The sequence below is a fragment of the Nanorana parkeri genome, unplaced genomic scaffold (assembly GCF_000935625.1).
Source record: "Nanorana parkeri isolate BGI_ZX_2015 unplaced genomic scaffold, ASM93562v1 scaffold546, whole genome shotgun sequence".
Classification (NCBI taxonomy): domain Eukaryota; kingdom Metazoa; phylum Chordata; class Amphibia; order Anura; family Dicroglossidae; genus Nanorana; species Nanorana parkeri.
In genome coordinates this window covers 743,722-769,156 of record NW_017306814.1, presented here as the reverse complement: position 1 = coordinate 769,156, position 25,435 = coordinate 743,722, and the positions used below count along the sequence as shown (strand labels likewise).

The following is a 25,435-nucleotide window of genomic DNA, read 5'->3' as shown; positions in this document are numbered from 1 at the left end:
ATCAGGAAACCGGGCGGTGAGTAATGACCTGATTGGCCAGGAAGCCGGCTCAATGCTGATTGGCTGGGAAGCTGGCTTCCTGGCCAATCAGGAAACTGGGAGGCGGGTTATTAGTCGCTGCCCCACTTCCTGATTGCATGGGAAGCTGGCTCCATGTTCCCCCTACGGCACTGCCGGTCAGAGGAAACCTTCCTCTGACCAGAATTTTCGGTATTGGAGAAGCTATCGAGCATTTGGGCGAGTACAAGTACTTGCCCAAATACTCTGTATCTGTGCATCCCTAATCAAAACTGTATTGGTCTGTGCTAAATAGTGCTTCTCATTGGTCAGTGTTGTCACCAGACCACGCTGACCAATGGTCAGTGTGGTCACCAGACCAGTGCTTGCAATTTGCGAGCGAAATTCAAAATGCATAGGGCAGGACTGCGCTGGACAGTACGGGGTAAGGACAGTACACCTGTACCGGAGGAGGGTAAGGACTGTTTGCCGAAAGGTAAGTTTCGCCGGGGGCTGTGGGGTTTTGGGAGAGACGGGGGCCAGATTTGATCGGGTAATTCCATTTTATTCCTATCACATAGTGATTTAAAATCCTCTATATGATAGTTTGGAGGTGACAGGTTCTCTTTATGGAACCTGCCCTCCAACACAGAACAGATGTTCTGTGTAGTTCCTGACAGCTGAGACAGGTAGCGATGTGATCACAGCGCCACGGTCTCAGTGATAACACAGAGCAGACGAAAAACTGACGTTTTTCGTCTGCTCTGCGGGCTCTATGGTGGGCTCAGGTTCCGTGGTCTCGGGTCTGCCAGAGGAGCGGGGGACCCCGAAAACCACGGGGGGTGGGCGGACAGAATCGCCGCTTCTCGTTTCATACAAGTGATCAGATCACTTGAAAACGAGCGGCGGCTTCACACTGTACACTTAGCTCTGCTTGTCCGGAGCGGGGCTGAGTGTACAAAAAAACTACTCGCCCGGCGCCTGAAACTGCGATAGGAATTTCACACCCCTGCTCCAAGCTTGTTCCTGTGATGGACTGCAATCTCGATACAAACCAGTAGGCCCATCACTGGAGCCATTTTTTAAAATGTTTTTCATTTTTTATCCGATTAATCGAACTTAATAATCGGCTAACCGATTTTGAAAATAATCGTTAGCTGCAGCTCTAGTAACTTGCTTGATAAAGCTCCCTCTTCCTATTTTAGGAATGCCACATTCTGTAGGAAAGAACTGTGATAACCAGGTATCTTCCCACAATGATGTGGATGAGGCTTTGAATTCTTGTAATCTTTTTGTTATTAGCAACTCCTTCAAAAGCCACCTCCCCAGTGTTTTTTATCCTGATTAGGGAGGTCGCCACGAAGAACATCTGGAAGGAGCATCACACAAAAGTTCATTCATTTATCTTTTCTGAAAGATTTTTTTTCTTTTGCTGAAGAGTCAATAAACCCATTTAGGTGACGTGCACTAGTAAGCAGCGGAACAATTTGGGCTGTCTCTGAATTCTGGCATTCTGTTTTTAGCCTAAAGAGATTAAATGGGAAGAGCTGACAGCATTAGGTCCGCGGACTGCTGAAAGGCTGGCTGCTGCTTCCGATATAACGGATAAAATCTGCATCCTTGGCCTTCCAACAACCTTTACACCAGCAGATGGTGGGCGTAAAGATGTCATTCATCATTTATTTACAATGGGCTTTATTTATTCTAGTGTCAACAGCTGCCTCAGGGAGCAGGTTATTGAATTCAAATGTGCAGCTCTGGGTTATTTGCTTCCTTTCAGATCTGTCTTCAGTGCTCAGTTGCTAGGAGTCCTTTCTGTGTTCTAATAATGATTCATGTATTGTGAAGCCATTCAGTAAATTGGGATGTCAGGGATTGCCAAGGAAGGTTTTTAGAGGGCTGCGTGTTCCTAGAAGAAAAAAAACACAGCACTCTATATGTAGCTACCTGTTTCTAATATTAGCCTGTTTGCACTGTTCCAAAACTGCATACAAAACATTCTATCTTGATATGTATTGCTGGATCCTCTGGACTTATTTAACAACATGGAGGAAAAAGACATTCTATTGATGTTACCATTTGAAACATAACCCTGAATTATAGTGCTTAACATTTGTATATGAAGTAGAAAATATATTTATTTTCCCCTTCATTACATTTTAAAGCTGAAGTTTTAATTCTCTTATTTTTCTTGGTTCCTCATTTACCCCCTCAACATACAAATGACATTTTTAATAAAACCTTTCGGTTTTCATTACATACCAGTGTAGGCAAATCATGTGGGCAGTTGGTGGACGGGGCTGTACATGGCTTCCTGAAAATGTCAGCACCTTGACTTGGGACTCCTCTCGAGGGCCCTCAGCCCTGATGTAAGCAGTGGGCTGGCTCTTTGGAGTAGTAAACATTAAATGCCTTCATGGGTGGATGTCCATTCGGACCAGTGGGCACATTCTTAGGCATGGTGCACTTGCATGCAGACAACTATAGGTGATGCCCAAGTGTAATGCTGAGCTTCCATGATTGAAAGAACTGCAATCTAAGGAGGAAATAATGCTGCACATCCTCCAGCCAGGAAATGATGTGGGTGCCATCTGACTTGCTGGAACTCTAAATTCACACTGCGAGAACCTCAGTGTTCAGTGAAATCAGAGTAAGCAATTTCTGTACAGGAGAGGATCCTTTGCAACTGTGCAAGAATAAGGGGCCCTTTCACACTAGTCTATCTGCTAAATGACTGCATTTTAGCAGACTGGCTATAGTACCTTGTGGCAGCTCTGGTATTGTGGCAGCTCTGGTAGTATTAATTTGTATCGCACACTGCCGGAGTTGGGTCACAGTTTACTTATTTTTTTTTTTAAACTTTTAGGCCTTGTTCACACCAAATGCAGAGCAGATCCGGTCAGGTTTCTGCACACGCAGTGCAGTGGGTTGTGCCGCATTTTTGCCGCGTTTTTGATGCGTTCCGGGGCGGTTTTGGTTAACAAAACATGGGCTTTCAGGCACTTGCATGCGTTTTTGATGCGATCCAGAGCAGGTAAAATAGGGCTTGCTGCAGTTTTTTCACCTGCTCTGGATCTGCACGCTGCGATGTGAACTGGAGCTCAAAATACTATAGGAATACATTGGACGCAGTTTTGATCCGGTCTGCACCTGCTCTGCTCTGGATCTGCTCCGCGCTTGGTGTGAACAAGCCTTTATGTGAAGTGTTTAGTGTTTACACTCCATTTAGTCACCACACAGCAGTGAGGTGCACAGTGCTTCCCTGCTGTGACCGGTGGTGACATCCACTGCCCTGTGAAAAAAGGCAGCATGTTTGCATTGTTCCACAACACACCTCATTGTGGTGTGAACAAGCCACAGAAAACACTTGTTTTCTATGTGTCCTAGCAGTAACCTGCGTTAATCAAGTGTGGTAAAATGCAGATCACTGCTATATGTGTGGACTGGTCCTAAAGGTAAGACAGGAGTTCAACTTTAATATGTAAGAAGGTGCACTGTAAGGAGACATGATCTCACTGTTTTTTATTTTCTTCCCTATTTTTAAAGTGTATGTCAACCCTAAAAATGAAATGCTCTTATTTGCTACCCTAATCTGATCGATATGCCATTGAAAGAACTTTGTTGTATCTGTTCAATAAGTTCAAAACAATACCCGCTGATTGTGTCAGAAATTCAGAACTGTCCTGGGAACAACCAGTCCTCCCAGTCCTTGTCTTGGACCACAGAACTATTAGTCTTTATGCTATGGAGAATAGGGAGTGGGTTTCAGTAGTATATCAAAAGACTGTTGGGCTGGGCAGGGCTAACCCAATCAAGTCCACAAAAATGATGTGTGTTGTCAGCCTGCAACAGGACTTAACTCTAGCACTTTTAACAAAAATAGCATATGTGAAGCTTAATTTCTGCCCCATCAAATACCTAGCTGTAGGGAGTGTATTCCAGAGTGTTTTGTGAGGTTTTTCTTATTCCTCCATTTTATGGGCAAAAAAACATAGGTTCTTTAGCAAACTAAATGATTTATTTTTAAGGTATAGATCACAAATGAAACAGGTAATACAGGGTGCACCAGTGGTATCACAAAGTACTTCTGGGCCTTTGAAAGTAAAGCTGATGTACTGTCTCTAATTTAATCTAAATGAAAAGACTGTGTCGTCATCGTGTCATTATGTTGTTGTTTGTGCAATGTTTGAGCAATTTAGCAATCTTGCAAACAGCAAGATTTAAAAACTAATTTTAAAAAAGGTCGGATAAACCTAGAGATCCACCTGCTGGCTGGAACTGTGAACAATACTGTGTGCGTATGCTTTGAGTTAAAATTAACAGTTTAACCACTTCAAGACCAGGTGTTTAGACCCCCTTCCTGGCCAGGTCATTTTTCAGTATTCAGCGCTGCGGTACTTCGACTGACGTTTATTCCATCATGCAATGCTGTACTGAAATTAATTGTATACCATTTTTTGGGGACAGATAGAGCTTTCTTTTATTTTTTACTATAATTAGGAAAAATTACAGAATTTTTTTACATTGTTAGGAAACATTTATTATTACCCAGTTTTTTGGTAACATATCAAAGACAGTGTCACGTCGGGTAAATAGACACCAAACATGTCGAGCGTTAAAATTGCGCGCACCCGCGAAATCGCAGAAAACTACCATACCCAAAATTGTCCATAGGCGACGCTTTAAAAGCTTTTACCGCTCATCAGTTTAGTGTTATCAGTGATTGATGGCCGTAGACTTATTGCTCTCACTCCGACGTTCGCGGCGATATGTAACATGTGCGGCGTAATGGGCGCAATCGTCTTTTTTGCACGTATGCGCCCCTGACGCATGTTTGCATGTATGGGTGGGGACTTTAAAAAAAAATTTGTTAATGTCACCTAGGACCCCCCAAAAGAAGCTGATGAAGCACAGATCTGCTCCATCAGCTTCTTTCCAGCTTCGGCACACCATACATGCGATCCGCCGGCTCTACAGCCAGCAGATCTCTTGTATGGTAACAGGCATCGCTGCCTGTTTTTAAATACCGGGCAGCGCGCGCTTGCCGGGCAGCGCGCGCCAGGCGGCGTGTCGGCACCCGCTCAGATCTAGAGACCTCTTGGCCGGCCGTTTTTTTTTACAACGGCCGGCCCTGAGGTGGTTAAAAAAATGTTTTTACTCCTAAACATAAGGAAATATAATATATGCAAACATTCTATATATACACTATATCAGGGCTCTAAATTTCCACTCGCCCCCTCGCAATTTGCGAGTGAAAATTGCGTGGGGGCGAGGGGAAATGAAGCCTCCTCGGGGCGGCTTTTCTCCTGTTCACCAACCTGATGACAACGCTCCCTCGTCCGTCCGTCCGTCTAAGCAGGGGGGCGCAGGAGGGAGCGCTGCCTGCTGTCAGGATGGCGGAGCGGTGAGGGGGAGAGAAGCCGTGCCTGCAGCTGTCAGGATGGCCGAGCGGGTAGGAGATCGGAGCCGCTGTCATCCTGTCAGTTTCAGGATGACAGCGGCTCTGTGCGTGGCAGAGCGGGGGATGGGTAAATATCAGTGATATTTACCGATCCTCCATGTGAGAAGGACAAACACTGGAGCGATCGTCTGATCACTCCAGTGTTTGTAAATAACTGGGGACACATAGTATTACAGTATTATATGATAGTATTATATGACAGTATCAGTGTCTGAATGAATGGGAAGCCTCTGTACTGAGTGCTTCCCATTCACTGAGTGCTGAGGAAGCTGAAAAAGAAATTGAGGATTTGGTGTCCTCAATTTCTTTTCTATTTTAAAAGGGAAATGTCAGGGGTCTGTTTGGACCCCTAATATTTCCCCGAAGCCCCCCAACAGTAAAAAAATAAATAAATCATAAAATAAAAATTATAATAAAAAATTATTTTAAAAAAGTGAAAACTGCTCCTCCCCCCACACGCATGTTATTAGACATGTGCGAAGACTAAAAATTAATTTCAGATGAAATGTGTATGTGTAATGCCCTGTGCATTGTGCTGTGGCTGTATGTGTGTTGTGCTGTGTGCGCCTTGTGCCCTGTGTGTGTTTGTTTGTGTTATGCAGGGCAACTGGTGGCGAGTAACTTTGAAGGCCTGGCTAGTAGCTCAGGACCTGAAATTTTGAGCCCTGCACTATATATTTAGAAAAAGATTTAAAGCTTGTAAAATAAAAAAAAACTTGTTTCAAAAAGAGCTTCCAAATGCAGAAATATATGGCTCCTGCACCCAGCATTCCGCCTCCTCAGCTTGTACCATTGGAAAATGTCTCTGGTGTAAGTTAATTGTGTTATGTTGCAGAGATTGTAGACACCAACAGCATTTTTGAGGATCGAGTAATTTGGCTGCTCTCCCTGAAAAGGAGAATAGGTGTAATTTGATTATATTTAGTAATTTCTCCATCTTCTTGTTTTAAAACGTGGGCATTATTATTAGGAATGGACTACCACAGCTAAGGGTATGTTTCTTTATAGTATTTCAAGTAGAACTGCTCTTTTGGTTTTAATTATACATGTGTGGCTGTCCCCTGCTTCCTCTGATAAAAGCCAGTATAAGGAGTTCCCGTCACTAAAGATGAGTCCTGTTTCCATGGCCTTGGTGACCAAGCTACCCCTGGTGACCACTACCGTGTGCTGAGACCTGGTCTCTGAATGTTTCATAATGAAAAAGTGCAATTTGACATTACAGTTTGCAGGTATTGCCAGTCCTCTTTTTATCTTATTAAAAATCTTTATTACTGACATGTATTTTGTTTTGTTTTTTTGTTTTTCTAGGCAGGTCAGGAATCCTTTCGTTCCATCACACGTTCATATTACAGAGGAGCAGCTGGTGCATTATTAGTTTATGATATCACAAGGTGAGTTCTTTCTGTTTTTTTCACTTTATGTGCCTTAGAAATAATATGGTATCTGCCTGGTCACAGTATCCTTTATATTGCTCACTCTGAATTTCTAATTTGAAAACTCACCAGCATGGTTGTTACCGGTAGTTCTATAGAATTGACACCAATTCTAATCGCTACATGGTAACATCTTCCATTGCTCAGTGGCAGCCTCGGCTGTCAGGTTGCAGACTTCTTGCACATTCCTAACTACTGTGTAGCTGTTGGCCTTTGCTATTTCGAGGGAAGCTTTGGACTTAGAATTTTTAGTGCCCAATCACACCACATCTCTTGGGTTTTGCTGCTCAATGCATGTCCAATGCATTGATGAGCTAAAATACAATGAGGGGAATTATTCAAAACTGGAGCAGACAAAATCCTTAGCAGTTGCAAGTAGCAACCAATTTTAGTTTCTATCTTTCAGCTTAACTGAACAAATTGAAGAAAGAAGCTGGTTACTATGGTCAATTGCTCCAGATTCTGTCTGCTCCAGTTTTGCTAAAGTCCCCAGCATTGTTTCCAATAATCCCATTTACCCCCATTGCGCTGTATTGATATCCATGTGCTGGGAGAAAATGGTACATGCTGCATTTGGCTTCTGCGTTGGAAAAGAATGAGCATCAAGGCATCGTGTTAAAAAGCATGTTAGCACACATCAATTTTTAGTGTGTGTGTGTGCTCCACGCAACACAGGTGGAGTGATTCTAGCCTCAATATTTTGTAATAGGCGATGTGTGTAGGTAGGTGTTTTTTTTCTTTTTTTTTTCTTCACTTGCTGGGAAACTTAATTGTAGATCCTCAAACATAAACCACCTTCAGAAGATACAAGAGCTTGCAGGAGTCGTAGCATTGCATCTGCAATCCTCTGATTCCTATGCAAAAAAAAAACATAATAAATTTACTTTTTTTGCATTTGTTTTTTTTTCTTAGGTGGAATGTGCCTTTTAACAGATGTGTTGATCTGACTGCTTTAGGGCTAGAAACTACCACACATCAAAAGTTCTGACTTTACTTAAACTGTTATACTTTTTAACTTTTTTTAAATGATTTAAAGACCATTATGAATTAGCACTCTACGTTACCTGTATGTCTTCCATTTATAACTATAGAAAGTTATTTTCCTACAAATTATGGCCATAATATTAATAGCTACCTTTTTCTGTTTTTTTTAATTCAGGAGAGACACATTTAACCATCTAACGACCTGGCTGGAAGATGCGCGTCAACATTCAAATTCAAATATGGTGATCATGTTAATTGCCAATAAAAGGTAAACTTTTTTTCTTTTTAGTGTTGCTACTACTACTGTTATTAATCAGTCAATACATATATTTTTAGCATTTGAGCATATAACTGTATTATATTGGTGCCCCTTACAAATTCTTTTTATCTGGTTAGTTGTTGTTTACTGAACCGCTGTGGTTTAGATAAAAATGTATTTACAGTTTGTAATGTGACAGCTATTAGATGCTGACGTTGTAGAAAAAGGAAGATCCGCTTAACCACATCGCTACCAGAGCAATTTTTTTATTTTACACACACATTTTAAAATCTGCGTTTTGGCTAGAAAATTACTTAAAACTCCAAAACATGACTCATTCTGAGCGCAGAGGCCCTGTGGGGAACAAAAAAAGATGGTAGTTGCAATTTATGTTGCACAATATTTTTGCAGCTGTTTATTAAATCCTATATTTTCAATCAAAAAATACACTAAAATAAGTTCAAAGAGTTATTAAACCCTCACGTTTTTTTGCGTATATCTACTGCTAGCAAGCAGTAGATATAGGCAAACACTTTTTTTTTTTTAAACTCGCTTTAAAAGCGGTTTAAACCTTACCTGTGTCTTCGCCGCGCACTCCCATCCGAAAATCAAAAAATGCTTGGGCGGGCGCATGCGCAGTTCAGATTTTCGGCCGGGAGACGAGGAGAGACACAAGGTAAGTCTATGGACGCGTGCACCCGCATGCAGACACCGTGGGACAGGAAGTGCCAGCAAGGACAAAGGAGTCAGCTCTGGATCGGCGACCTGCAGCAGCGCTGGAGAGAAGGCTGAAAAGAAGAAGATGATCGGATTAAGAGACATAATTTAACGTAAGTGCTTTCATTAACATTGGGGGGAGGGTAAAAGTGTGTGACTTTAATGTCACTTTAACAAATGAGAATTCCCATTTACAAGATGCAGTTGTGTTATATAAAGAGTTACCAAATATGTCAGCCCAGTCACAAAGCTATGTGTGCGCAGGGTGATAGGGGGTGCTATTCAATTTTTTTTTTATTTTAACGCATTTTTCTTCTGTTTATCTGGCTTTTCAGCTAGGAATTTTGACGGCTCGGAACCCAGAAATGCTCAGAGCTGAGCGCTTATGGGTTCACCCTCTGTAGAGGACGGAGGAGATCGAGGAATTAATGTCACGTAAAAGTTCTAGAGCCACCAAGATCACTTTTTTTTTCTGAAAAGCCCAAGAGCTGGCTGAACAAGACAAAAAACAAACAAGTGTACAACTTTGCCGTAGCCTCCGCTTCTTTTCTGCAGTTTGTGATTTCACAATCTGTCCAGCGAGGTCTCAAAATACAGAGAACTCTAAAGTTCACAAGACGACATTCCTGCTTTTGAGCATCATCTTGTCTGATTTGGGATACTTGGCATTTACCAGAATTTTGCTGGAAGGATTGTGAGGTAACACACGTCTAGGCACAGCAAGCAAAAGCCAGTAATTTTTACCTAATAACCCTATTTAAGATGAGAGAGGGTACCCTGGCAGTTTTTTTTTTTTTTTACATTGAAGTCCAATTTGAAAGAGTCAGAGCAAAACATCTCTACAGCCGTGCACGTTTCCCCATATTTTGTCTCTTTTGTAAACACTGCAAGTGTAGAAAAATAGCTGGAAATCTGCCAGAAACCAGGTGAGCTATCTTTTCTGAGATGAGCTGACATTACAGTGCCTCTCCTGCACTGCATTCCCAACCAGTGTTATTAGCTCTGTGTCTCCCCCATACCACCCATATATGTTATGAAGAGGGGGAGGTGTTCTGCAGTCCAGGAGAAGATATTTAGGCAGGGTTGTACTTGTAGTTTTTTTTAAAGAGACAAAATATGGGGGAAATATAATGCAGAGATGTACTGAGTTTTTTTTTTTTGTGTTTTTTTTTTTTTTAATACTTTCAATCTCATCTGCTGAAGCTGGCATGGGCTCGGAGTTCTTTGTTAGTAGTGAGCATAGATGCAAATATTGTTTACTGTGGCCAGGTTGAGCCTATGATGAGCATGATTCTCTTATCCCAGTATGATTATGTCCCAGTTCAAACTTCAAAATTTCATGAATACCAACATCAAGCCAAATGCCTTCTGTGGCCTCCCAATCTCCAGGTCTAAATATCACTGAAACTTTATTGGCGGTTCTGGAGCGGAATGTACAGATTCCCACCTCCCTAACATACCTACAACAGGAGTAATTACCTTTTTTATTTGTCGGTTTTAAACATAATCTAAATAAAGTATTCCAATAATTGCCTGTAAATGGCTGCCTAAGACTGATGTCTACCGAAGGACAATGGACAGGCACCACTGGTTATTTGTAGTGGTGGGAGCTGAAGGAAAACTTCAGGCAAGTACAGTTGAAATACATATGTTAACTGTTCACCTGCCAAAGGATATGCGATTCCACACTGCCCCGTCAGACAATAAAGAAGCTGATGGAGCAGATCTGTGCTTCATCAGCTTCTTTTGGGGGGTCCTAGGTGACATTAGGGGTCTTGGAGACCCCTGATGTCTCCATAAAGAGGACCTGTCACATATTTTGCTATCACATAAGGGGGTTTTATTAGCCCCCGTATGTGATAGCAATAAAGTTTAGTGGAAAAAAAATGTTGGGTATGGTAGTTTTCTGCAATTTTACGGGTGCGCGCAATTTTAAAGCTTGACATGTTTGGTGTCTATTTACCCGACGTGACCCGATCTTTTATATTTTACCAAAAAAACTGGTTAATGTTTCCTAACATAATGTAAAAACTTTTTTTTTTCAAATTTTTCTGTAATTTTTCCTAATTATAATAAAAAATAAAAACCCCTGTGGTTATTAAATACCCCCAAAATAAAGCCCTATCTGTCCCCAAAAAATGGTATAAAATTCATTTCAGTACAGCGTTGCATGACGGAATAAACGTCAGTCAAAGGACTGCAGCGCTGAACACTGAAAAATGGCCTGGCCAGGAAGGGGGTGTAAACACCTGGTCTTGAAGTGGTTAAGCAATTTTTTTTCTTGGCTGAAGAATGCAGCATTTTATGATACTTCTCTGCCTTCAATCTCCTCATAGGGTAGCGAATAGACATTATCAAATCTGTCCTGGGAGCTAACATAAGGGTCAAGACGACCCAGGAAGAAGAAATGCTGAACCAGGAAGTTGCAGAATGAGCTTACTGTCTCTAGAGTTAGAATGTGTATCACTGGTACAGCTGGCCGAAATAACAGTACAAACATACAGTATGTAAATTGATGGTATATTTAGCCATTTGCCCGAAGTTACACTTTATTCATGCAACTCATCCTGCACACTGATTGAAAAGATTGAAGGATCCAGCAAATTGAATGGAGGGTGATTTTCCAACATTGTGAACAATCGGAGAGTAATCATGCACTTCTAGAATTGGGTTGTTTATGGTCAGCTTCATACTCTGTACAGCGCTAAGAAAATAAGTACAAAAAGATTATAATTTACTGCCATTTTATTTCCATTTCTAAAATGTGTTGTTCAGGGGATGAGAATCAAGCTCAGAAGTGTACCATGTATCAGTTGCATCTTTTATCCATTTTGCTTTGCATTCTAGGAATGAGTAATGATATGTATTTATTAGAAGGAAGATCTGTCCTTTCATAGCTGTTATTACTAATTAGCCAAGACCTTTATCTGGCAGGCCGGAAAAAAACAGTCTCTAGTAGACTCTCAGCCCCCACCATCGCTGCTCATTGCCCCTGCAGCTCTGATGTCACTGCTAATTGTGCTTTAGCTGATCTCATTAAAGGTATTAGTGTGAAAGATTGCATGACACTAGGCAGGTAATATTCCATGGTTGTAGTAGTATAAAAGCAGCAGAGCTGCAATATTTCTGCACAAGATTAATATTCTCAATCTCTTCGCCCTATGTGGTTGATTACATACACTGGTATGCAGAAGTGCATTGACCGTGCAGCAGATTTTGTCACACAATGTGACAACCATTTTTCGGTGTGAAGTACAAGTACTGATTATTTTTTATTTTTTTTGAACTCGCCAATAACGATACCGTAAATCCCATTAAGGTAGCCGGGCGGCGTGTAATGACTCGCCGTCCGGCTTCCTAATAACTTGCAGTTCCCGTATCGGGAGCATTTGGGTGAGTACGAGTCCTTGCCCAAATACTCGGCATCGGTACTGATACTAGTAATAGTATCGGTGCATCCCTACAACGTACCCTAATCTTTAAACACCCCTTACCTCCCAGAGTTTAATGTGGGAACCACAGAATGTTGGTGCTTTTCAGATAACTCTGTCCAGTTAAAAAAAAAATGTGTGTGTGTATGTCAGGTATAGTCCATGAGTCTTCAGGTATAGTATAGAGCAGAGGTGCATTTATTAATTTGGTTATTGTGCTTTCATCACGCTGTAAAAGGTTTGAATGGTAAGTGCAGCACTGAACATCTGTAGTTACTCCCAGAGCTAGACGCATGATGGCATTTACAGTTTCTCCACAGCTGGAGTACCAAGGTTGCCTATCCATGATCTAGCACAAGCTCCTTCCTCACCTCTCTTCACGTAAACCTGTGTGCTCTCTTATAGACCATAAGTTTGGCAATGTGTTAGAGCAATCAACCATTCAATGCCACTTTTTTTTTTTTGTTTTGTTTTTTTCAAAATCAATTAAAGGCATAAAATGTTGGTTTCAATTGACCACAATGAGATGGGATAGAAACTGTTCAGATCAAAGAAGAAAAATCAGTTGAGGGCTTGCACAGAGCAGTTACAGAACAGATCCAATGTATTCCAATGGTATTTTGGGCTCTAGTTCACACCACAGTGTTCAGTTCCAGAGCATGTGGAAAAACTGCAACATGCCTTATTTTGTCTGCTCTGGAATGGACCAGAACTCATGCGAACGCACTGAAAGCCAATTTTAGGCTAAAAAAAATAATATATTTTTTAAATGGCCTGAAACGTGGCAAAACGCACTGCATGTGCAGAATCTCATGCAGATTTGGTCTGCATTTGGTGTGAACAAGCCCTGAATAAACTTTTTTTTCTGTTTTAAACTTTCACTAAACTTTATTGAAACTGATAATTTCTTGGCTAGTTTGAACTTTCCAATCAACAAAATACTCTTGGTCAGTCGAACTCGTGGGTTGTAGAGTGCTTGCTTTCTGGCAAATAATTGGATCTGTAATTCTAGGTGGCCTTGAAAGGGGTTGAACTTACATTGAAAACTGCCACGTTTATGGGCAGCCTATGTAGTTTTAGATGTGGGTTAGACATGGAGGAACAATTTAAGTCTGTGGCTAGCTTTTGGCAGTGACTTAGGTTTATATTTGCATGTTCTAGCCACCAGAAGAAGGTTTAGGAAAGCTGAGCTTGTGATCTACCATTTTATTTTGCTCAGTTTACTGGATAGTAGGTAATCCTATATATGCCCAGGCCAAGGTCACGCATCTCAAATTCAACTGAGGGGTATAATAGAACATCATTTTGTGCTGGGGGGTGCTGTACAATAGTACATATTGTGGATGTAAATTGAGACGTGTTGACAAATAACAGTAATACGAGTATCAACATTATTTTTATACAGGATTTATAGAGAACCATCAGTTTTCCCAGCACTTTACGGGAGACAGAGTTACAATACAATGCCAGACATGAGGGTTAGGCATGACTCATATAATAACCGTTTCCATCCTTGAGTATTTTATACCATCATGAGTCATGACTAGTCACTCTGGCTAGGCTTTTTTCATCCGCTAAGAAGTTTAGGTTTATAACTTGTACAGGAAGCCATACGCATAAAGGTGGTATTGTGTGGGATTGTGCTTCATTCATAGCAATCAAATCACCATATGTTGTTTCAAGTGTCTGCATTGCGAGAAATTGGACCGGCTAAAAGATATTGTCTATTTTGGCTGTCATTTTTGCTTATAAAGAAGAGGATTAGATAGCCCAGCACTTTCTGCTTTCTTCAGTTGGCGGCCTTCTAATGTGGCCACCGTTTGTGAATGTGCTTTAAGATAAACTGCCCATAGATTTTAAAGGGTTGGTCATTTATGCAAGAAAGAACTTGTTAGGTTGCCCATGCTAATGTTACCAGTTTATGTAAACGGGAGAGGAGTGAAGGAGGAAGGCAGCACTAGTTTAGTTTATTAGGGGGAAAATATAATGATAGGTTTTCCATTTATTCAATAAAATATTACTGAAATGTATATTTAGATAAAGTCTAGCATAAGTATCTGAATTGTTCTCGATATCAGCTGCCTGTTAGCCTTGCTGATGGCAGGAGGGAACAGAGATAACCTCATCAGTGTAAAGCTGCCCCTTCATTGTCCAATCACAGCCCGGAATGGTTATTTTACCAGTTTGATTTTTTTTATTTTTTTTTGACTTGTTGTGCCATCTTTTTTGTGAAATGCCTTAAGTCAGCTTTAACCACTTCCGGGCCGCAATAAGTCTATAGACTTTTTTTAAGTTCCCTGCCCCCCACGTGCACGCAAACGCTTCAGTGCGTCTACATGCGAAAACGTCAATTGCGCTACACATGTTACATATTGCCGCGAACGTTGGAGTGAGAGCAAGAATTCTAGGGCCATCAATCACTGTTAGAACTAAACTGATAAGCGTTTAAAATGTTCCCTATGGGAAATTTTGGGTACTGACTTCTTTTGGTGGCTTCACGGGCGAACGCAATTTTAAGGCTTGACATGTTTGGTATCTATTTACCCGGCGTGACCCCATCTTTTGTATTTTACCAAAAAATTGGGTATTATATTATGTTTCTGTGCACTAAATTTAAATTTAGTTTATTTTTTCCTAAAAAAAACTGGTTTGGTAAACATTTGCGCAAAAATTGAGCGTCGTAAAAAAAATTGCAACTAGCATTTTTTTATTCTACAGGGCCTCTGCTTTCAGAACATATATCATTGTTTGGAGGTCTGAAGCTGTTTTCTAGACAAACATTTATATTTTATCATGTGTGCGCAAATAGTAAGAAAATGCCCCGGACAGCAAGTGGTTAAACATCACTAAGACAATTTAGGTACTTGTTACACCGCTGGATTGTCACCAATTTGTTATTGTATTCCAGAATTCCAGGTACTAACGATTGCTTATTTCTAACCAACCACATCCCAGAATGTACGGCCACTTAGTGGCAGATGCACAATGCCATGATTAAAAGTGTGACATATGCCATGGATTTTATGCTTTCCTTTTGAACTTTTTCTTTCCAGGGAAAATATTTGTCTGTTTGATCACATGTAGTGAGGTCTGTCTGACATGTTTGCTTTGCCTGCAGTGATTTGGAATCAAGGAGAGAAGTAAAGAAAGAAGAGGGAGAAGCATTTGCCAGGGAGCACGGCCTTGTTTTTATGGAGACCTCAGCAAAGACCGCCTCAAATGTCGAAGAGGTAACACACATTGATCTACCACTCTTTGTTCTTCGCTGCAGCACGGTCAACTAATACAGGCATATGAGTGAAATGTACTAATACATTGTTTAGCAGTCAGTGGAGCAGATTACTAAATACACCATTTTTGCAATCTTTTGTGACTCAGCACAAATAATATACAACAGCTTTGCCATTATATGATTTGCATAGAGCTTGAGTAAAGCGGGGGGGGGGGGGCTGTTTTTTGTGGCCACTAAAGTTACTTTCTCCCATCCATCAGTGGAGGGCAGGAGACCTTAATCTTTCATGTGTGTATCCTGCAACCTACAGGAGATTTTGTGGACAAATCATAAGCTCAGCTCAGTTTAGCTTAGTGTCCTAAGGAGGAAGAACATCTCTCTCCGGCTCATTTCTTAGACGTGATTCACACCTAGGGGACAGTGTTTTCACGCCACATTGAAGTAAATGGACAAAACCCGTAAAACTAATTGCACCGCATGTTTTCAAGTGTTTCCTATTTAGTCTATGGGGCCAAAACGAGTGTGCACAGGGGCCATAAGAATGAATTGGACTTTTTTGGTGAAGCTTTTTGTCGCGCTGAATCAGCTGCGACAATACGCTCAGTATGAGCCTAATGTCAAATAATTTGTTTGAAATAAGTGTGTACACTGTTTTGGTAAATGGTGGGGATGCACCCATACCGATACTAGTATCGATATCAGTGGCGATAACGAGTATTTTGGCCTGGGAAGCTTGCTTCATGCTCCCTCGTCATCTCATGACGAGGGAGCATGGAGCCGGCCAATCGGAAAGCAGGGCGTCGCGTCAATACAAGGCAACCGTCTTCCTGATTGGCCGGCCAGACAGCTCTGGCTGGGTACCGGAGGAAGGCTGGATAGGCCCCGGGGGTGACAGTCTGGACATACTAAGGTAAGAGGGGACAGACTTGTTAATCGGGAAGCCAGGTGGCGAGTCATTACACGATGCCCGGCTAATCAGGAAGCCAGGTGGCGAGTCATTACACGCTGCCCGGCTAATCAGGAAGCCAGGTGGCGAGTCATTACACGCTGCCCGGCTAATCAGGAAGCCATGTGGCGAGTCATTACACGCCACCTGGCTTCCTGAATGGGACTTCCGTTACTCGGTAATTGTTATCGGCGAGTACCGAAAACAAATTATAGGTAGTAGTACTCGGTACCAAAATACCGGTATCGGTGCATCCCTAGTAAATAGTACAGTTTTTGCAGGTCCCAGAAAACACTGTACATAAAATGATTGTTTACAGTTACACCACAGCCTTGACGTAGTAAGCATATTGCATAGTAACTGAGTACTGAGTAGTAAAATGTATGGATACGACAGACAAGGATCCAGAGCCCTAGATAGCTGTGACAGCAGTGGTTTGCATACATGAAAACTTTCCCATGTGGTGTTATCCCCCGCCCATGTGTCTCATGCACACCTGTCCCTCTTGTTTCCAGCTTTGTTTGTTTGCTCTCCCAGCAAACACTAAATGAATTACTACAGCAAGAATCTCTTTGGTATTTTGAATGTGCTATGGTGATACATGTGACTTCTCATCATGTGTGTACCGGTTTGGAAGACTTTGTGCCTATTCGTCTTTTTATTGCGTGCAGATTTTGTTCTTACTGTTTTACAAAATTACCTCGCTTCTGCATCAAGCACTTTTAGCTTTTTAGCATCATCTTTGTCTATGTTGTGCTGTGGTTCACTTTTTGTTGGGTAAGCTGTACAGAAATAATTGTTAAAATGTAACTTTCAGAGGGGACTTTATAAGGTGGTTGACCTCCCTATTGTGTACGCCTATAAACGTTTGCTTATTCTTTATGGGAGCTAAAGAAAAACTCCCGGCAAATTACAAAATAACTCTTGCAGTCGGGCTACCCCTGCACTGCGAGGGTCAACTGCTTGTTTTGGTCTGAGGAAAATATATACTCGCCCCATCCTCTCTCCCCCTCCGCTCCAGCGGTCTAATAACCCGTGAGTCATCACGTCTAATACTGTGTGCCAGCACCACCATTGCGATTACCGTTGCCTTTCACATTCCCACCACCCTACTTCGGAAATTTTGGTAATTACTGTGCTGCTCACTGTTCTTGCTGGAGGCTCTGACATTTGAAAGCAAAGTCCTGCCTCTACCAAGATGGCCGCCAGCACAGAGACACAGAGCTAAACAAGGCATGGCAAGTCAGTAATGGGGAAAAGATCAGCTGAAGGGAGACCACATGCAATGATCCTGACTAGTCATTTTCCCTCTACCTGCTTTTTTGGCCACCGCTTCCAGAGTTCAGGTCCTCCTTTAAGGATGAATATTTGTGAGACCCACTGATTTCAAATTCAACACTATAGATTGAATATGAATGTTTCATGCTGTCCCTATGCTTTTGCCATCACAGGATCATAGCATAGAATTAGATAATACTACTGTTTTTGTTCTGTTTTTTCTTTTTGACAAAGCGGGGGTCAGGATTTCACGCTAGCCCTGTAATATGGAATGTGGAAAGAGGTTTCTGCTGGTAGGCCAGGCCACCACTATGTGCAGTTTTATTGCTGGCTTTGTATTGCAGTGCAGGGAACTCCTTTAAGATGAAGACGTAGTGTATGTGGCCTTGATTAAATTGGAAACATATATTGTACTAGACAAAAATGCGTTAAGATATTTTAAAATTACAGAAATAATTAAGAAGAGCTATGCTTAATTGCAAGTGGCATCCCATTAATTAGCTACTCAGAAACTTTCCGCTTCCTTACCTTTTTTTAATTTTTTTTTCTCTTTTTGCTCTCTCGCTACAAGGGAGGCTTGGGAGCAAATGCGGAAAGTCAGCCAGCTTAGCAGGATCCCCCATCAACATGACAGCTGAAGATTAATTAGCAGTTCAGTAATAATGGAGATGCATCTTCTCACCAAGCTTTAGCTTTCGATAGCAGATTTATCACTAGAACACAATCAGCAGGGGGTCATCCCAGCAGTTACGTGAAAATGTGCAGGGGTCATTGGGACTTTCAAAATGGCATCTTGAAGTTACAAGGAAATAAAATCTACCTTGCCCAGTGCCAACTTTTCTCTTTGGTAATATCAATGTGGGACCAAATTTTCTAGACTTTCCTAATAAGGCCGGTGCTGCTTCCTAGTGTATGCCTTATGATTTTGACTGCAAATGTCACCTAGTATCATCTGATAACTCCAGATTTTGTTTGCATTTAGACTTCATGAAAGAGTCAGTTACTTAAGGCCTAACTTTCAGTTTAAATTGGCTAAATACATTCCATTTACTTGTCTGGTCTTTGCAATAAGAGCACTGCTTCTCCAAAGAGAGCAAGGGTACCCACTCTGCAGCACGCTGGCAGGGGACAGGCTTTTCGACTCTTGAAATAGAGAGCACAATGTAGGACATTGAACACCTTTTGCTTTGATGCATCTGAAAGAATTTAGCTGATTAAAACTGAAGGTTCAGTTGGGCTTTAATGTGGACTTGAACACTGTTTTGGCTTAAATAAATAGTGTGTTTCTTAAGGCCATTTCAGACGGGCGGACCGATCAGGTCCATCTAAGTTTTTCAGGCAGACCCAATCGGATGCCCAATGTAAGTTTATGGGCAGCCGGATCTAAACAGACGGGCATCTGTTCACATCGGGCTACCCCCCGCTCCAGCCACGTCCGAAAAATTAAACAAAACAGTGTTCTGTTTCACTGGACCTGATTGCGCTGGATTCGGGGTTATCTGATGTAAATGGACACAAGTCTGAATCATCCGATTCCCTATAGACCGGCGTGGGGTCTGGTCATTTTTGAGGGTTTTTTTATCCTCCATTGCAAGATGGAGGAAAAAACTGGACAGACACGGATGTCACAGCGGCGAAATCTGATCCATTGCGCTCTGATCAGGAAGGGATTTGTGCACAGATCGCCTCCTGACTGGAGCATGTGAAAGAGGCTCTAAAGTGTTTGTTTTTTTCTTTCTTTTCTATTTTAGTTAGCATGGGAAAGGATTAGTGCCCCCCTTTCATTTTTATTGCTTGCCGAGTCTCTGTTACAAAGGCTTGCTGTCACAGTGACTCACTTACTGGCTCAGTGACAATGGTTCCACCCACAGGAAGTGAAGAAGAAATTGCAACAGGAACACCAACAATAATAAGCTTTTGGGGATTCTATCCTTTTACTATATTAAAAAAAGAATAAATGTTTTCTGTATTGAGGTTGGAGACTTTCCCTCACTTCCTATCTGGTAAAACCATTGTCACCAAGACCAGTAAGTGAGGGGAAATATCCCCAACGGATCCCCAAGACATAGTATAACCTGATATTCCTGATGAATCTATTCCTTTGCCCACTCTTAAAACTTTCAAGGGTCTCCAGGATGGGAGGATACAGACCGCAATAACCTCATGTTGGTTGTAACATTTCTTACTCTGATGACAGATGATTTTTGATGGAGTCTCCGTCCCCATTTTACAGGTTTTCTTCACTGCCTGTCAGGTTCATCAAAGTAAGACAAAGTCTTCCCAAGAGACACAGACAGTAAGGAAAACACTTACACTTTCCCAATGTATAACTCTTGTCTGAAATCAAAATTTTGAGCAGATATTCCATCAGAATATTTCTGCACTTCTGTAAATGCAAGCAGCTCTCAAAGCAATATGCAGGAGCAGTATTCAGTACTTAGATTTGTGTAACTTTAAGCATGTAGCTTCCTTGTCCACGAGATGGCAGTAAAGTACATGAAATCCAAATGTGACGTACGTTTGTTTACAAGTCTTCGTTTGTTTACAAGTCTTCGTATCACAATGGCGTTGATAGTTCACATCCAGTTCTTTTAATCTAGGCTTAGATATATGGATTGAGTGTGTTGAACTATATGTACGTGGGCTTACGCTACCCTTGTTAATGGCCAGGCAGTCTGCATTTTATATTTTCCACATGGCTGTTTTTGCTATTTTAATACTAAGTGAGTCAAGTAAAATTTAAATTACAATATATGTATTTGGCATGTAGATTATTGTATAGATGCTGACTATATTAAAGACTAAAAAGACTAAAAGCGTTAAGACATTGAAATGCTAATATTTGCAAGGTGACAGTAATATTCCTTCTGTATCCAGACATATCAGTCTGGATGTCACAGCACTTCTTAAAACTCTATCTGTCAAAAACTGAGCTCATATTTCCTCCCGCCCGTGCACCTCCCTCCAACTTTTCCCTTGAGTTGATAACACAACTATCCAACCCCCCCCCCCTCCAATGCCAAGGTGCTAGGTGTCATCCTTGACTCGGACCTCACCTTTCTGCGCCCCACATCCAATTTCTATTCAAATCCTGCCGCCTTCACCTATGTAACATCTTCAACATACGCCCCTTCCTCACCAATTAGATCACAAAGCTATTCATTCACTCACTTGTTATAGCTCGTCTTTTGGCCTACCTCTACACAGGATATCACCCCTTCAGTCTATCATGAATGCAGCTGGTAGACTCATCCACCTAACCAACCGCTCAGTGTCTGCAACCCCCCTCTGCCAATCCCTGCACTGGCTTCCAATAGCCCAAAGGACAAAATTCAAAATATTAACCACTTACAAAGCCATCCACAACTCTGCTCTCAGCTATAGCTCCAACCTCATCACAAAGTATCACCCTAACTATCCTCTCTTCCAAAGACCCCCTGCTTTCCAGCTCCCTCATCAACTCCTCCCATGATTGCCTCCAGGACTTCTTTAGAGTCTATATCCCATCCTCTGGAATTACTTACCCCAACCTGTCTGTCTATCTACCACTCTGACTGCATTTAGGTGGTCCCTGAAGACTCCTCTCTTCAGGGAAGCCTATCCCCCCTCAAACTAACCACTGAACCATCACGTTCTCAAACAATTCATCCCCACACAGCTACCTCCTCATGTATCACTTGGCCCTCCCTTTTAGACTGTAAGCCCTCCCGGGCAGGGCTCACCTTACCATCCTCTCTTGAATTGTATTGTAATTGTAATGTTTTCCTTATATTGTAAAGTGCTGCTCAAACTGTTTAGCGCTATATAAATCCTGTATAATAATAAGAATAATGATTGTTTGCTGGCTGGCTCCGGCAAAAATGCAATCATTTTTCCACTACTAGTGATGGCTATATGGAAGAGGACCCGATTTGTATATATTATCATGTCCATATTTTGTTTTCATATGCTTTTGATGAGCTACATTTCTACTTTAAAAAAATGCATGTGCCTGTGTAATGTAGTTTTTTTAGCTGTATATGTGATGCTTTCCCATGTGGGAGCTAATTTAAAGAGGACTTTCACGTGTGTGTGTATAGCTAATAGGCAGGGGTGTCTTCAATTCACATACGCACCTGCTCAGCAAATTCAGGAATGTCCTGCTGTGATCAGCTGGTCTGCGTCAGGTGCTGTGCCACCATTTTGCTCCTCAGACATTGGGAGCCGTTAATGTGTGTCGGGTTCACTCACTGGCAGCTGTGTGACTCTGCTCCTGCAGCCTCCTGGGGTATATGGCGGGGATACCCCTGGGGGCTGTGTGAGAGGTGACATGTCAAACATAGTAGACTGAAGATCTGCTTTAAAGTGTGCCTTTTACATGCAATACTGTTTATCCCCTTTGAAGACGGACTTGATATAATCTACATCAACCATTATAACTGAGCGCTTTTTTTGTTTTGTGCGGAGTTTCTCTTTAGGAAAAGCATGCCATAGATTTGTCCACAAACTTGCACACTCTGCACAAGGAGACAGAGCAGCAGTGACCGGTCACTCTGCACAAGGAGACAGAGCAGCAGTGACCGGTCTTGATTCCAGGAAGCTCCTGTACAAAGTTTTACACAGGATTACTGCAGAGATCTGAAAGCGGTAGACAAAGCACACCTAGATGCAAGAAAGAATACACATGCTTCTTGTAGTTAGACCATGTTTGCTTATCCTACAGTACAGCTTTCAAAATTTCAGGAGCCAACATGATCTGTGAATGTAATAGAAGATGTTTATTAGGTGAGAGACATTTATTCTAGACATTATTATCTTCCTATCAGTCCCAAATTCTCTGGTTCTTTCCCTGAGTAGTGTTATAGTTAGGTACCCCTTTAACATTTTGTCTGGACATGATGAAAGCCTTCAATCTATAAACTCCATTCTTTTTTTCCTTTACAATGTGGCCATAACATTGCAATCTATCATTAAGGTTGACTGGGGAAATGAAAAAAAAAACACTTGTACATAAAACATCAGCAATCTTCTTCAATAATGAGTGCAAATTATTTTATGCAGTGACTTTTACTGACCTGTCAAAATTTCTCAGTTTGGTGTGACTTTGGGCTAGTTCACACCAGATGCAGTTGTGATGCAGTCCGTTCAGTGTGGCTGCTGCAGCCTAAATACATCACAATGCTTTCCTATGGGATTTCTGGTGCTCTGTTCACACCAGTGCAGTCCGTTCCGATGCAGTCAGAAAAAGTACTGCTTGCCCTAGTTTAGCTGCATCGGATTGTAACAACGCATCCAAACATACTTGAACGAAGATGAAAGCCCAGTACACACCAGACACAGTGCATTCCGACCCGATTCTGGCCAGAACGCCTGCATCGCATTGCGGCCGGCTCACTATGTTGTTGGGCTGGAGGGGACATGGCGGTCCATTTGAAGTGAATGACACCGTAGCCACGCCCTCCGGCCGCAATGCAATCGGCTGCACCAGAACGCAGGGCACTTTATGCGTCCGGTCCGAACAAAGTAGTGCTTGCAGCATTTTGTTAGGACCGGACCGCAGGCATAATGTGGTCCCGTGTGGCCGGAGGGTGTGGCTATGGTGCCATTCACTTCAATAGACCATCACGCCCCCTCCTGCCCCACAACATAGTGAGCCGGCTACAATGCGATGCAGTGCGTTCTGGCCAGAATCGGGTCGGAATGCACTGTCTGGTGTGAACGAGGCCTCAGCAAACAAAATTAAAAACGCATCAATCGCGGTAAAATCATGGCAAGACGCATCACATTACAGCTGCACAGATGCACGCCGTTCTGATGTGAACTAGCCCTTCAGAGTAAATTCCTTTTTATAGCTACTATGCTTTAGAATGACCAGTTTATTGAAAGAGGCGGAAGATGTCTTTCTTTGCAGGACTGTTATTTTTGACAGGGAAGGTTATAGAGACTGAAATCATTCTGCTGCACTATGGAGCAATGTGGTTGCAGAAGGTGGGTAGGAGCCATTTCCAAGGAGGAGAGATTTATATACACAATACCTTGGGGAAAGCTTGTGATAAATGTGGCTGTCATCTACTTTGAGTTTCCCACTAGTATCTCAACTTCTCACTAATCATACAGCCTCCATCTTTTGTGCTATGATGCTCATTTCAACATCAAATATCACATATCCTTGTGCATGATGTGCCACACTCAGCAGTCTTCTGAACTGTTTACTATGTATTTAAAGAACAGTTATTGAAAAGAGATTCATACTGAATGATATGATTATTTTTTTTATCAGGATTATCTTCAGTTGCTAGATATATTTTGCTGCTATTCTCTTTAAGCAGGCCACACATTAGTCTGACTGGTGGTAAAATGTCCTATAGATATAGCAACAACTATGTTTAAATATGTCCTCGCTCTATATCAATATTGGTAAATCTAGAACAGTGATGGCTAACGTTTTAGAGCCCCAAACTGCAATGCAAAATCAATGTATTTATCTCAAAGTGCCAACACTGAAACAATGTTTTGTATTGTGTTTTAGTTTGGGGGTTTTAAAAAATGTTCAGCATCACTGCCTTAGGGAAACACACACATTTAAATATTTAAACATCTTATTTTTTTCTGTATTATTTTTTACTTTATCACTTTTTTTATTTTTTTTATTTGTATTTTCCCCCCTTTTTTTTATTTTTATAATTGTTAATTTTGATTTATAAAAAAAAAATTTCACTCCACTTTATTGCTATCACACAGGTGCTAACAAGTCCCCGTGTGATAGCATTTGGAGGTGACAGATTCTCTTTATTGAACCTGTCACCTCCAATACAGTAGTAGCACAGCACTGTCCAGGATCTCCTGTGATGCTGTATTCACAGCCTTCCTGTCTCACTGTTAACACGGAGCAGAAAGGAGAATGGAACTAATCTGCCGTAGTCCCGCGTTCTCCAGAAGAGCGGGGGACCCCAAAAACCATGACTGGGAGAGAGGCAGCTGGCGGTGGGGTGGACCATGGAGGGGTGACCAGCAGGCTGCCTACAAGTGAATGCCCAGATTGTGCCCGCGAGCAGAAAAAAAATGCCGTCTGGCGACGGCAACCCGCCAATGCAGCAGTGCCGTCCGTCCGTTTTTTTACTACGGGCGGACGGCAAGAGGTTAAACGAGCGGCGGCTTCCCCGCTCTACATTTAGCTCTGCTTGCCTGCTGCAGGGCTAAATGTAGGGGGGGAAAAAAACCTGCATGGCATCCGGAACTGCATGTCCCGGGCATCAGGCAATATGAGTTCGACACCCCTGCCTAGGCTCGCGTGCCACGAGAGGGGACTCTGCATGCCCAAGGCTCAGCCACCGCTGATCTAGAGGAACCTATGTGGGAGAAGGTCAATTTTAGTCTGTGCCAGTTTCAGAGAGTCATTCTTCCAACACAAAATGTTGGTTTGGTTCTACTCTGGCATGTTATTACTTTTACCAGCATCTAAAGCTGACCATACACTTCTTAGATTTTGTAAAGAACTTTCGAACGAAACAACGTCCGTTTGACTTTCTTTTAGTTGATGGGGTTAAATCGACCATCAATTTCGACTGTGGTGATGAAAAAACTTGAAACATTTTTCTCGAATGAACTAAATTCTAACAGTGAATGTGGTTTTCATACAGGAAGCTCTATTCATTCCGGAATGGAACATTAAAATTGAACGAAATTTTGACTCGTCAAGTATTTGGCATTATTGGGTT

At 41.9% G+C, this 25,435-nt stretch overlaps 1 protein-coding gene across 1 annotated transcript in view; it reads left to right on the top strand.

The window, feature by feature from the left end:
• The window catches only part of RAB2A (RAB2A, member RAS oncogene family), a 90,112-nt gene that overhangs the window by 36,078 nt on the left and 28,599 nt on the right, over positions 1-25,435 (top strand). The window contains exons 4-6 of the mRNA XM_018561817.1: positions 6,767-6,849; positions 8,051-8,143; positions 15,401-15,512. Of these exons, the coding sequence (XP_018417319.1) occupies positions 6,767-6,849; positions 8,051-8,143; positions 15,401-15,512 (288 nt within the window). The remainder of the gene's footprint in view (positions 1-6,766; positions 6,850-8,050; positions 8,144-15,400; positions 15,513-25,435) is intronic.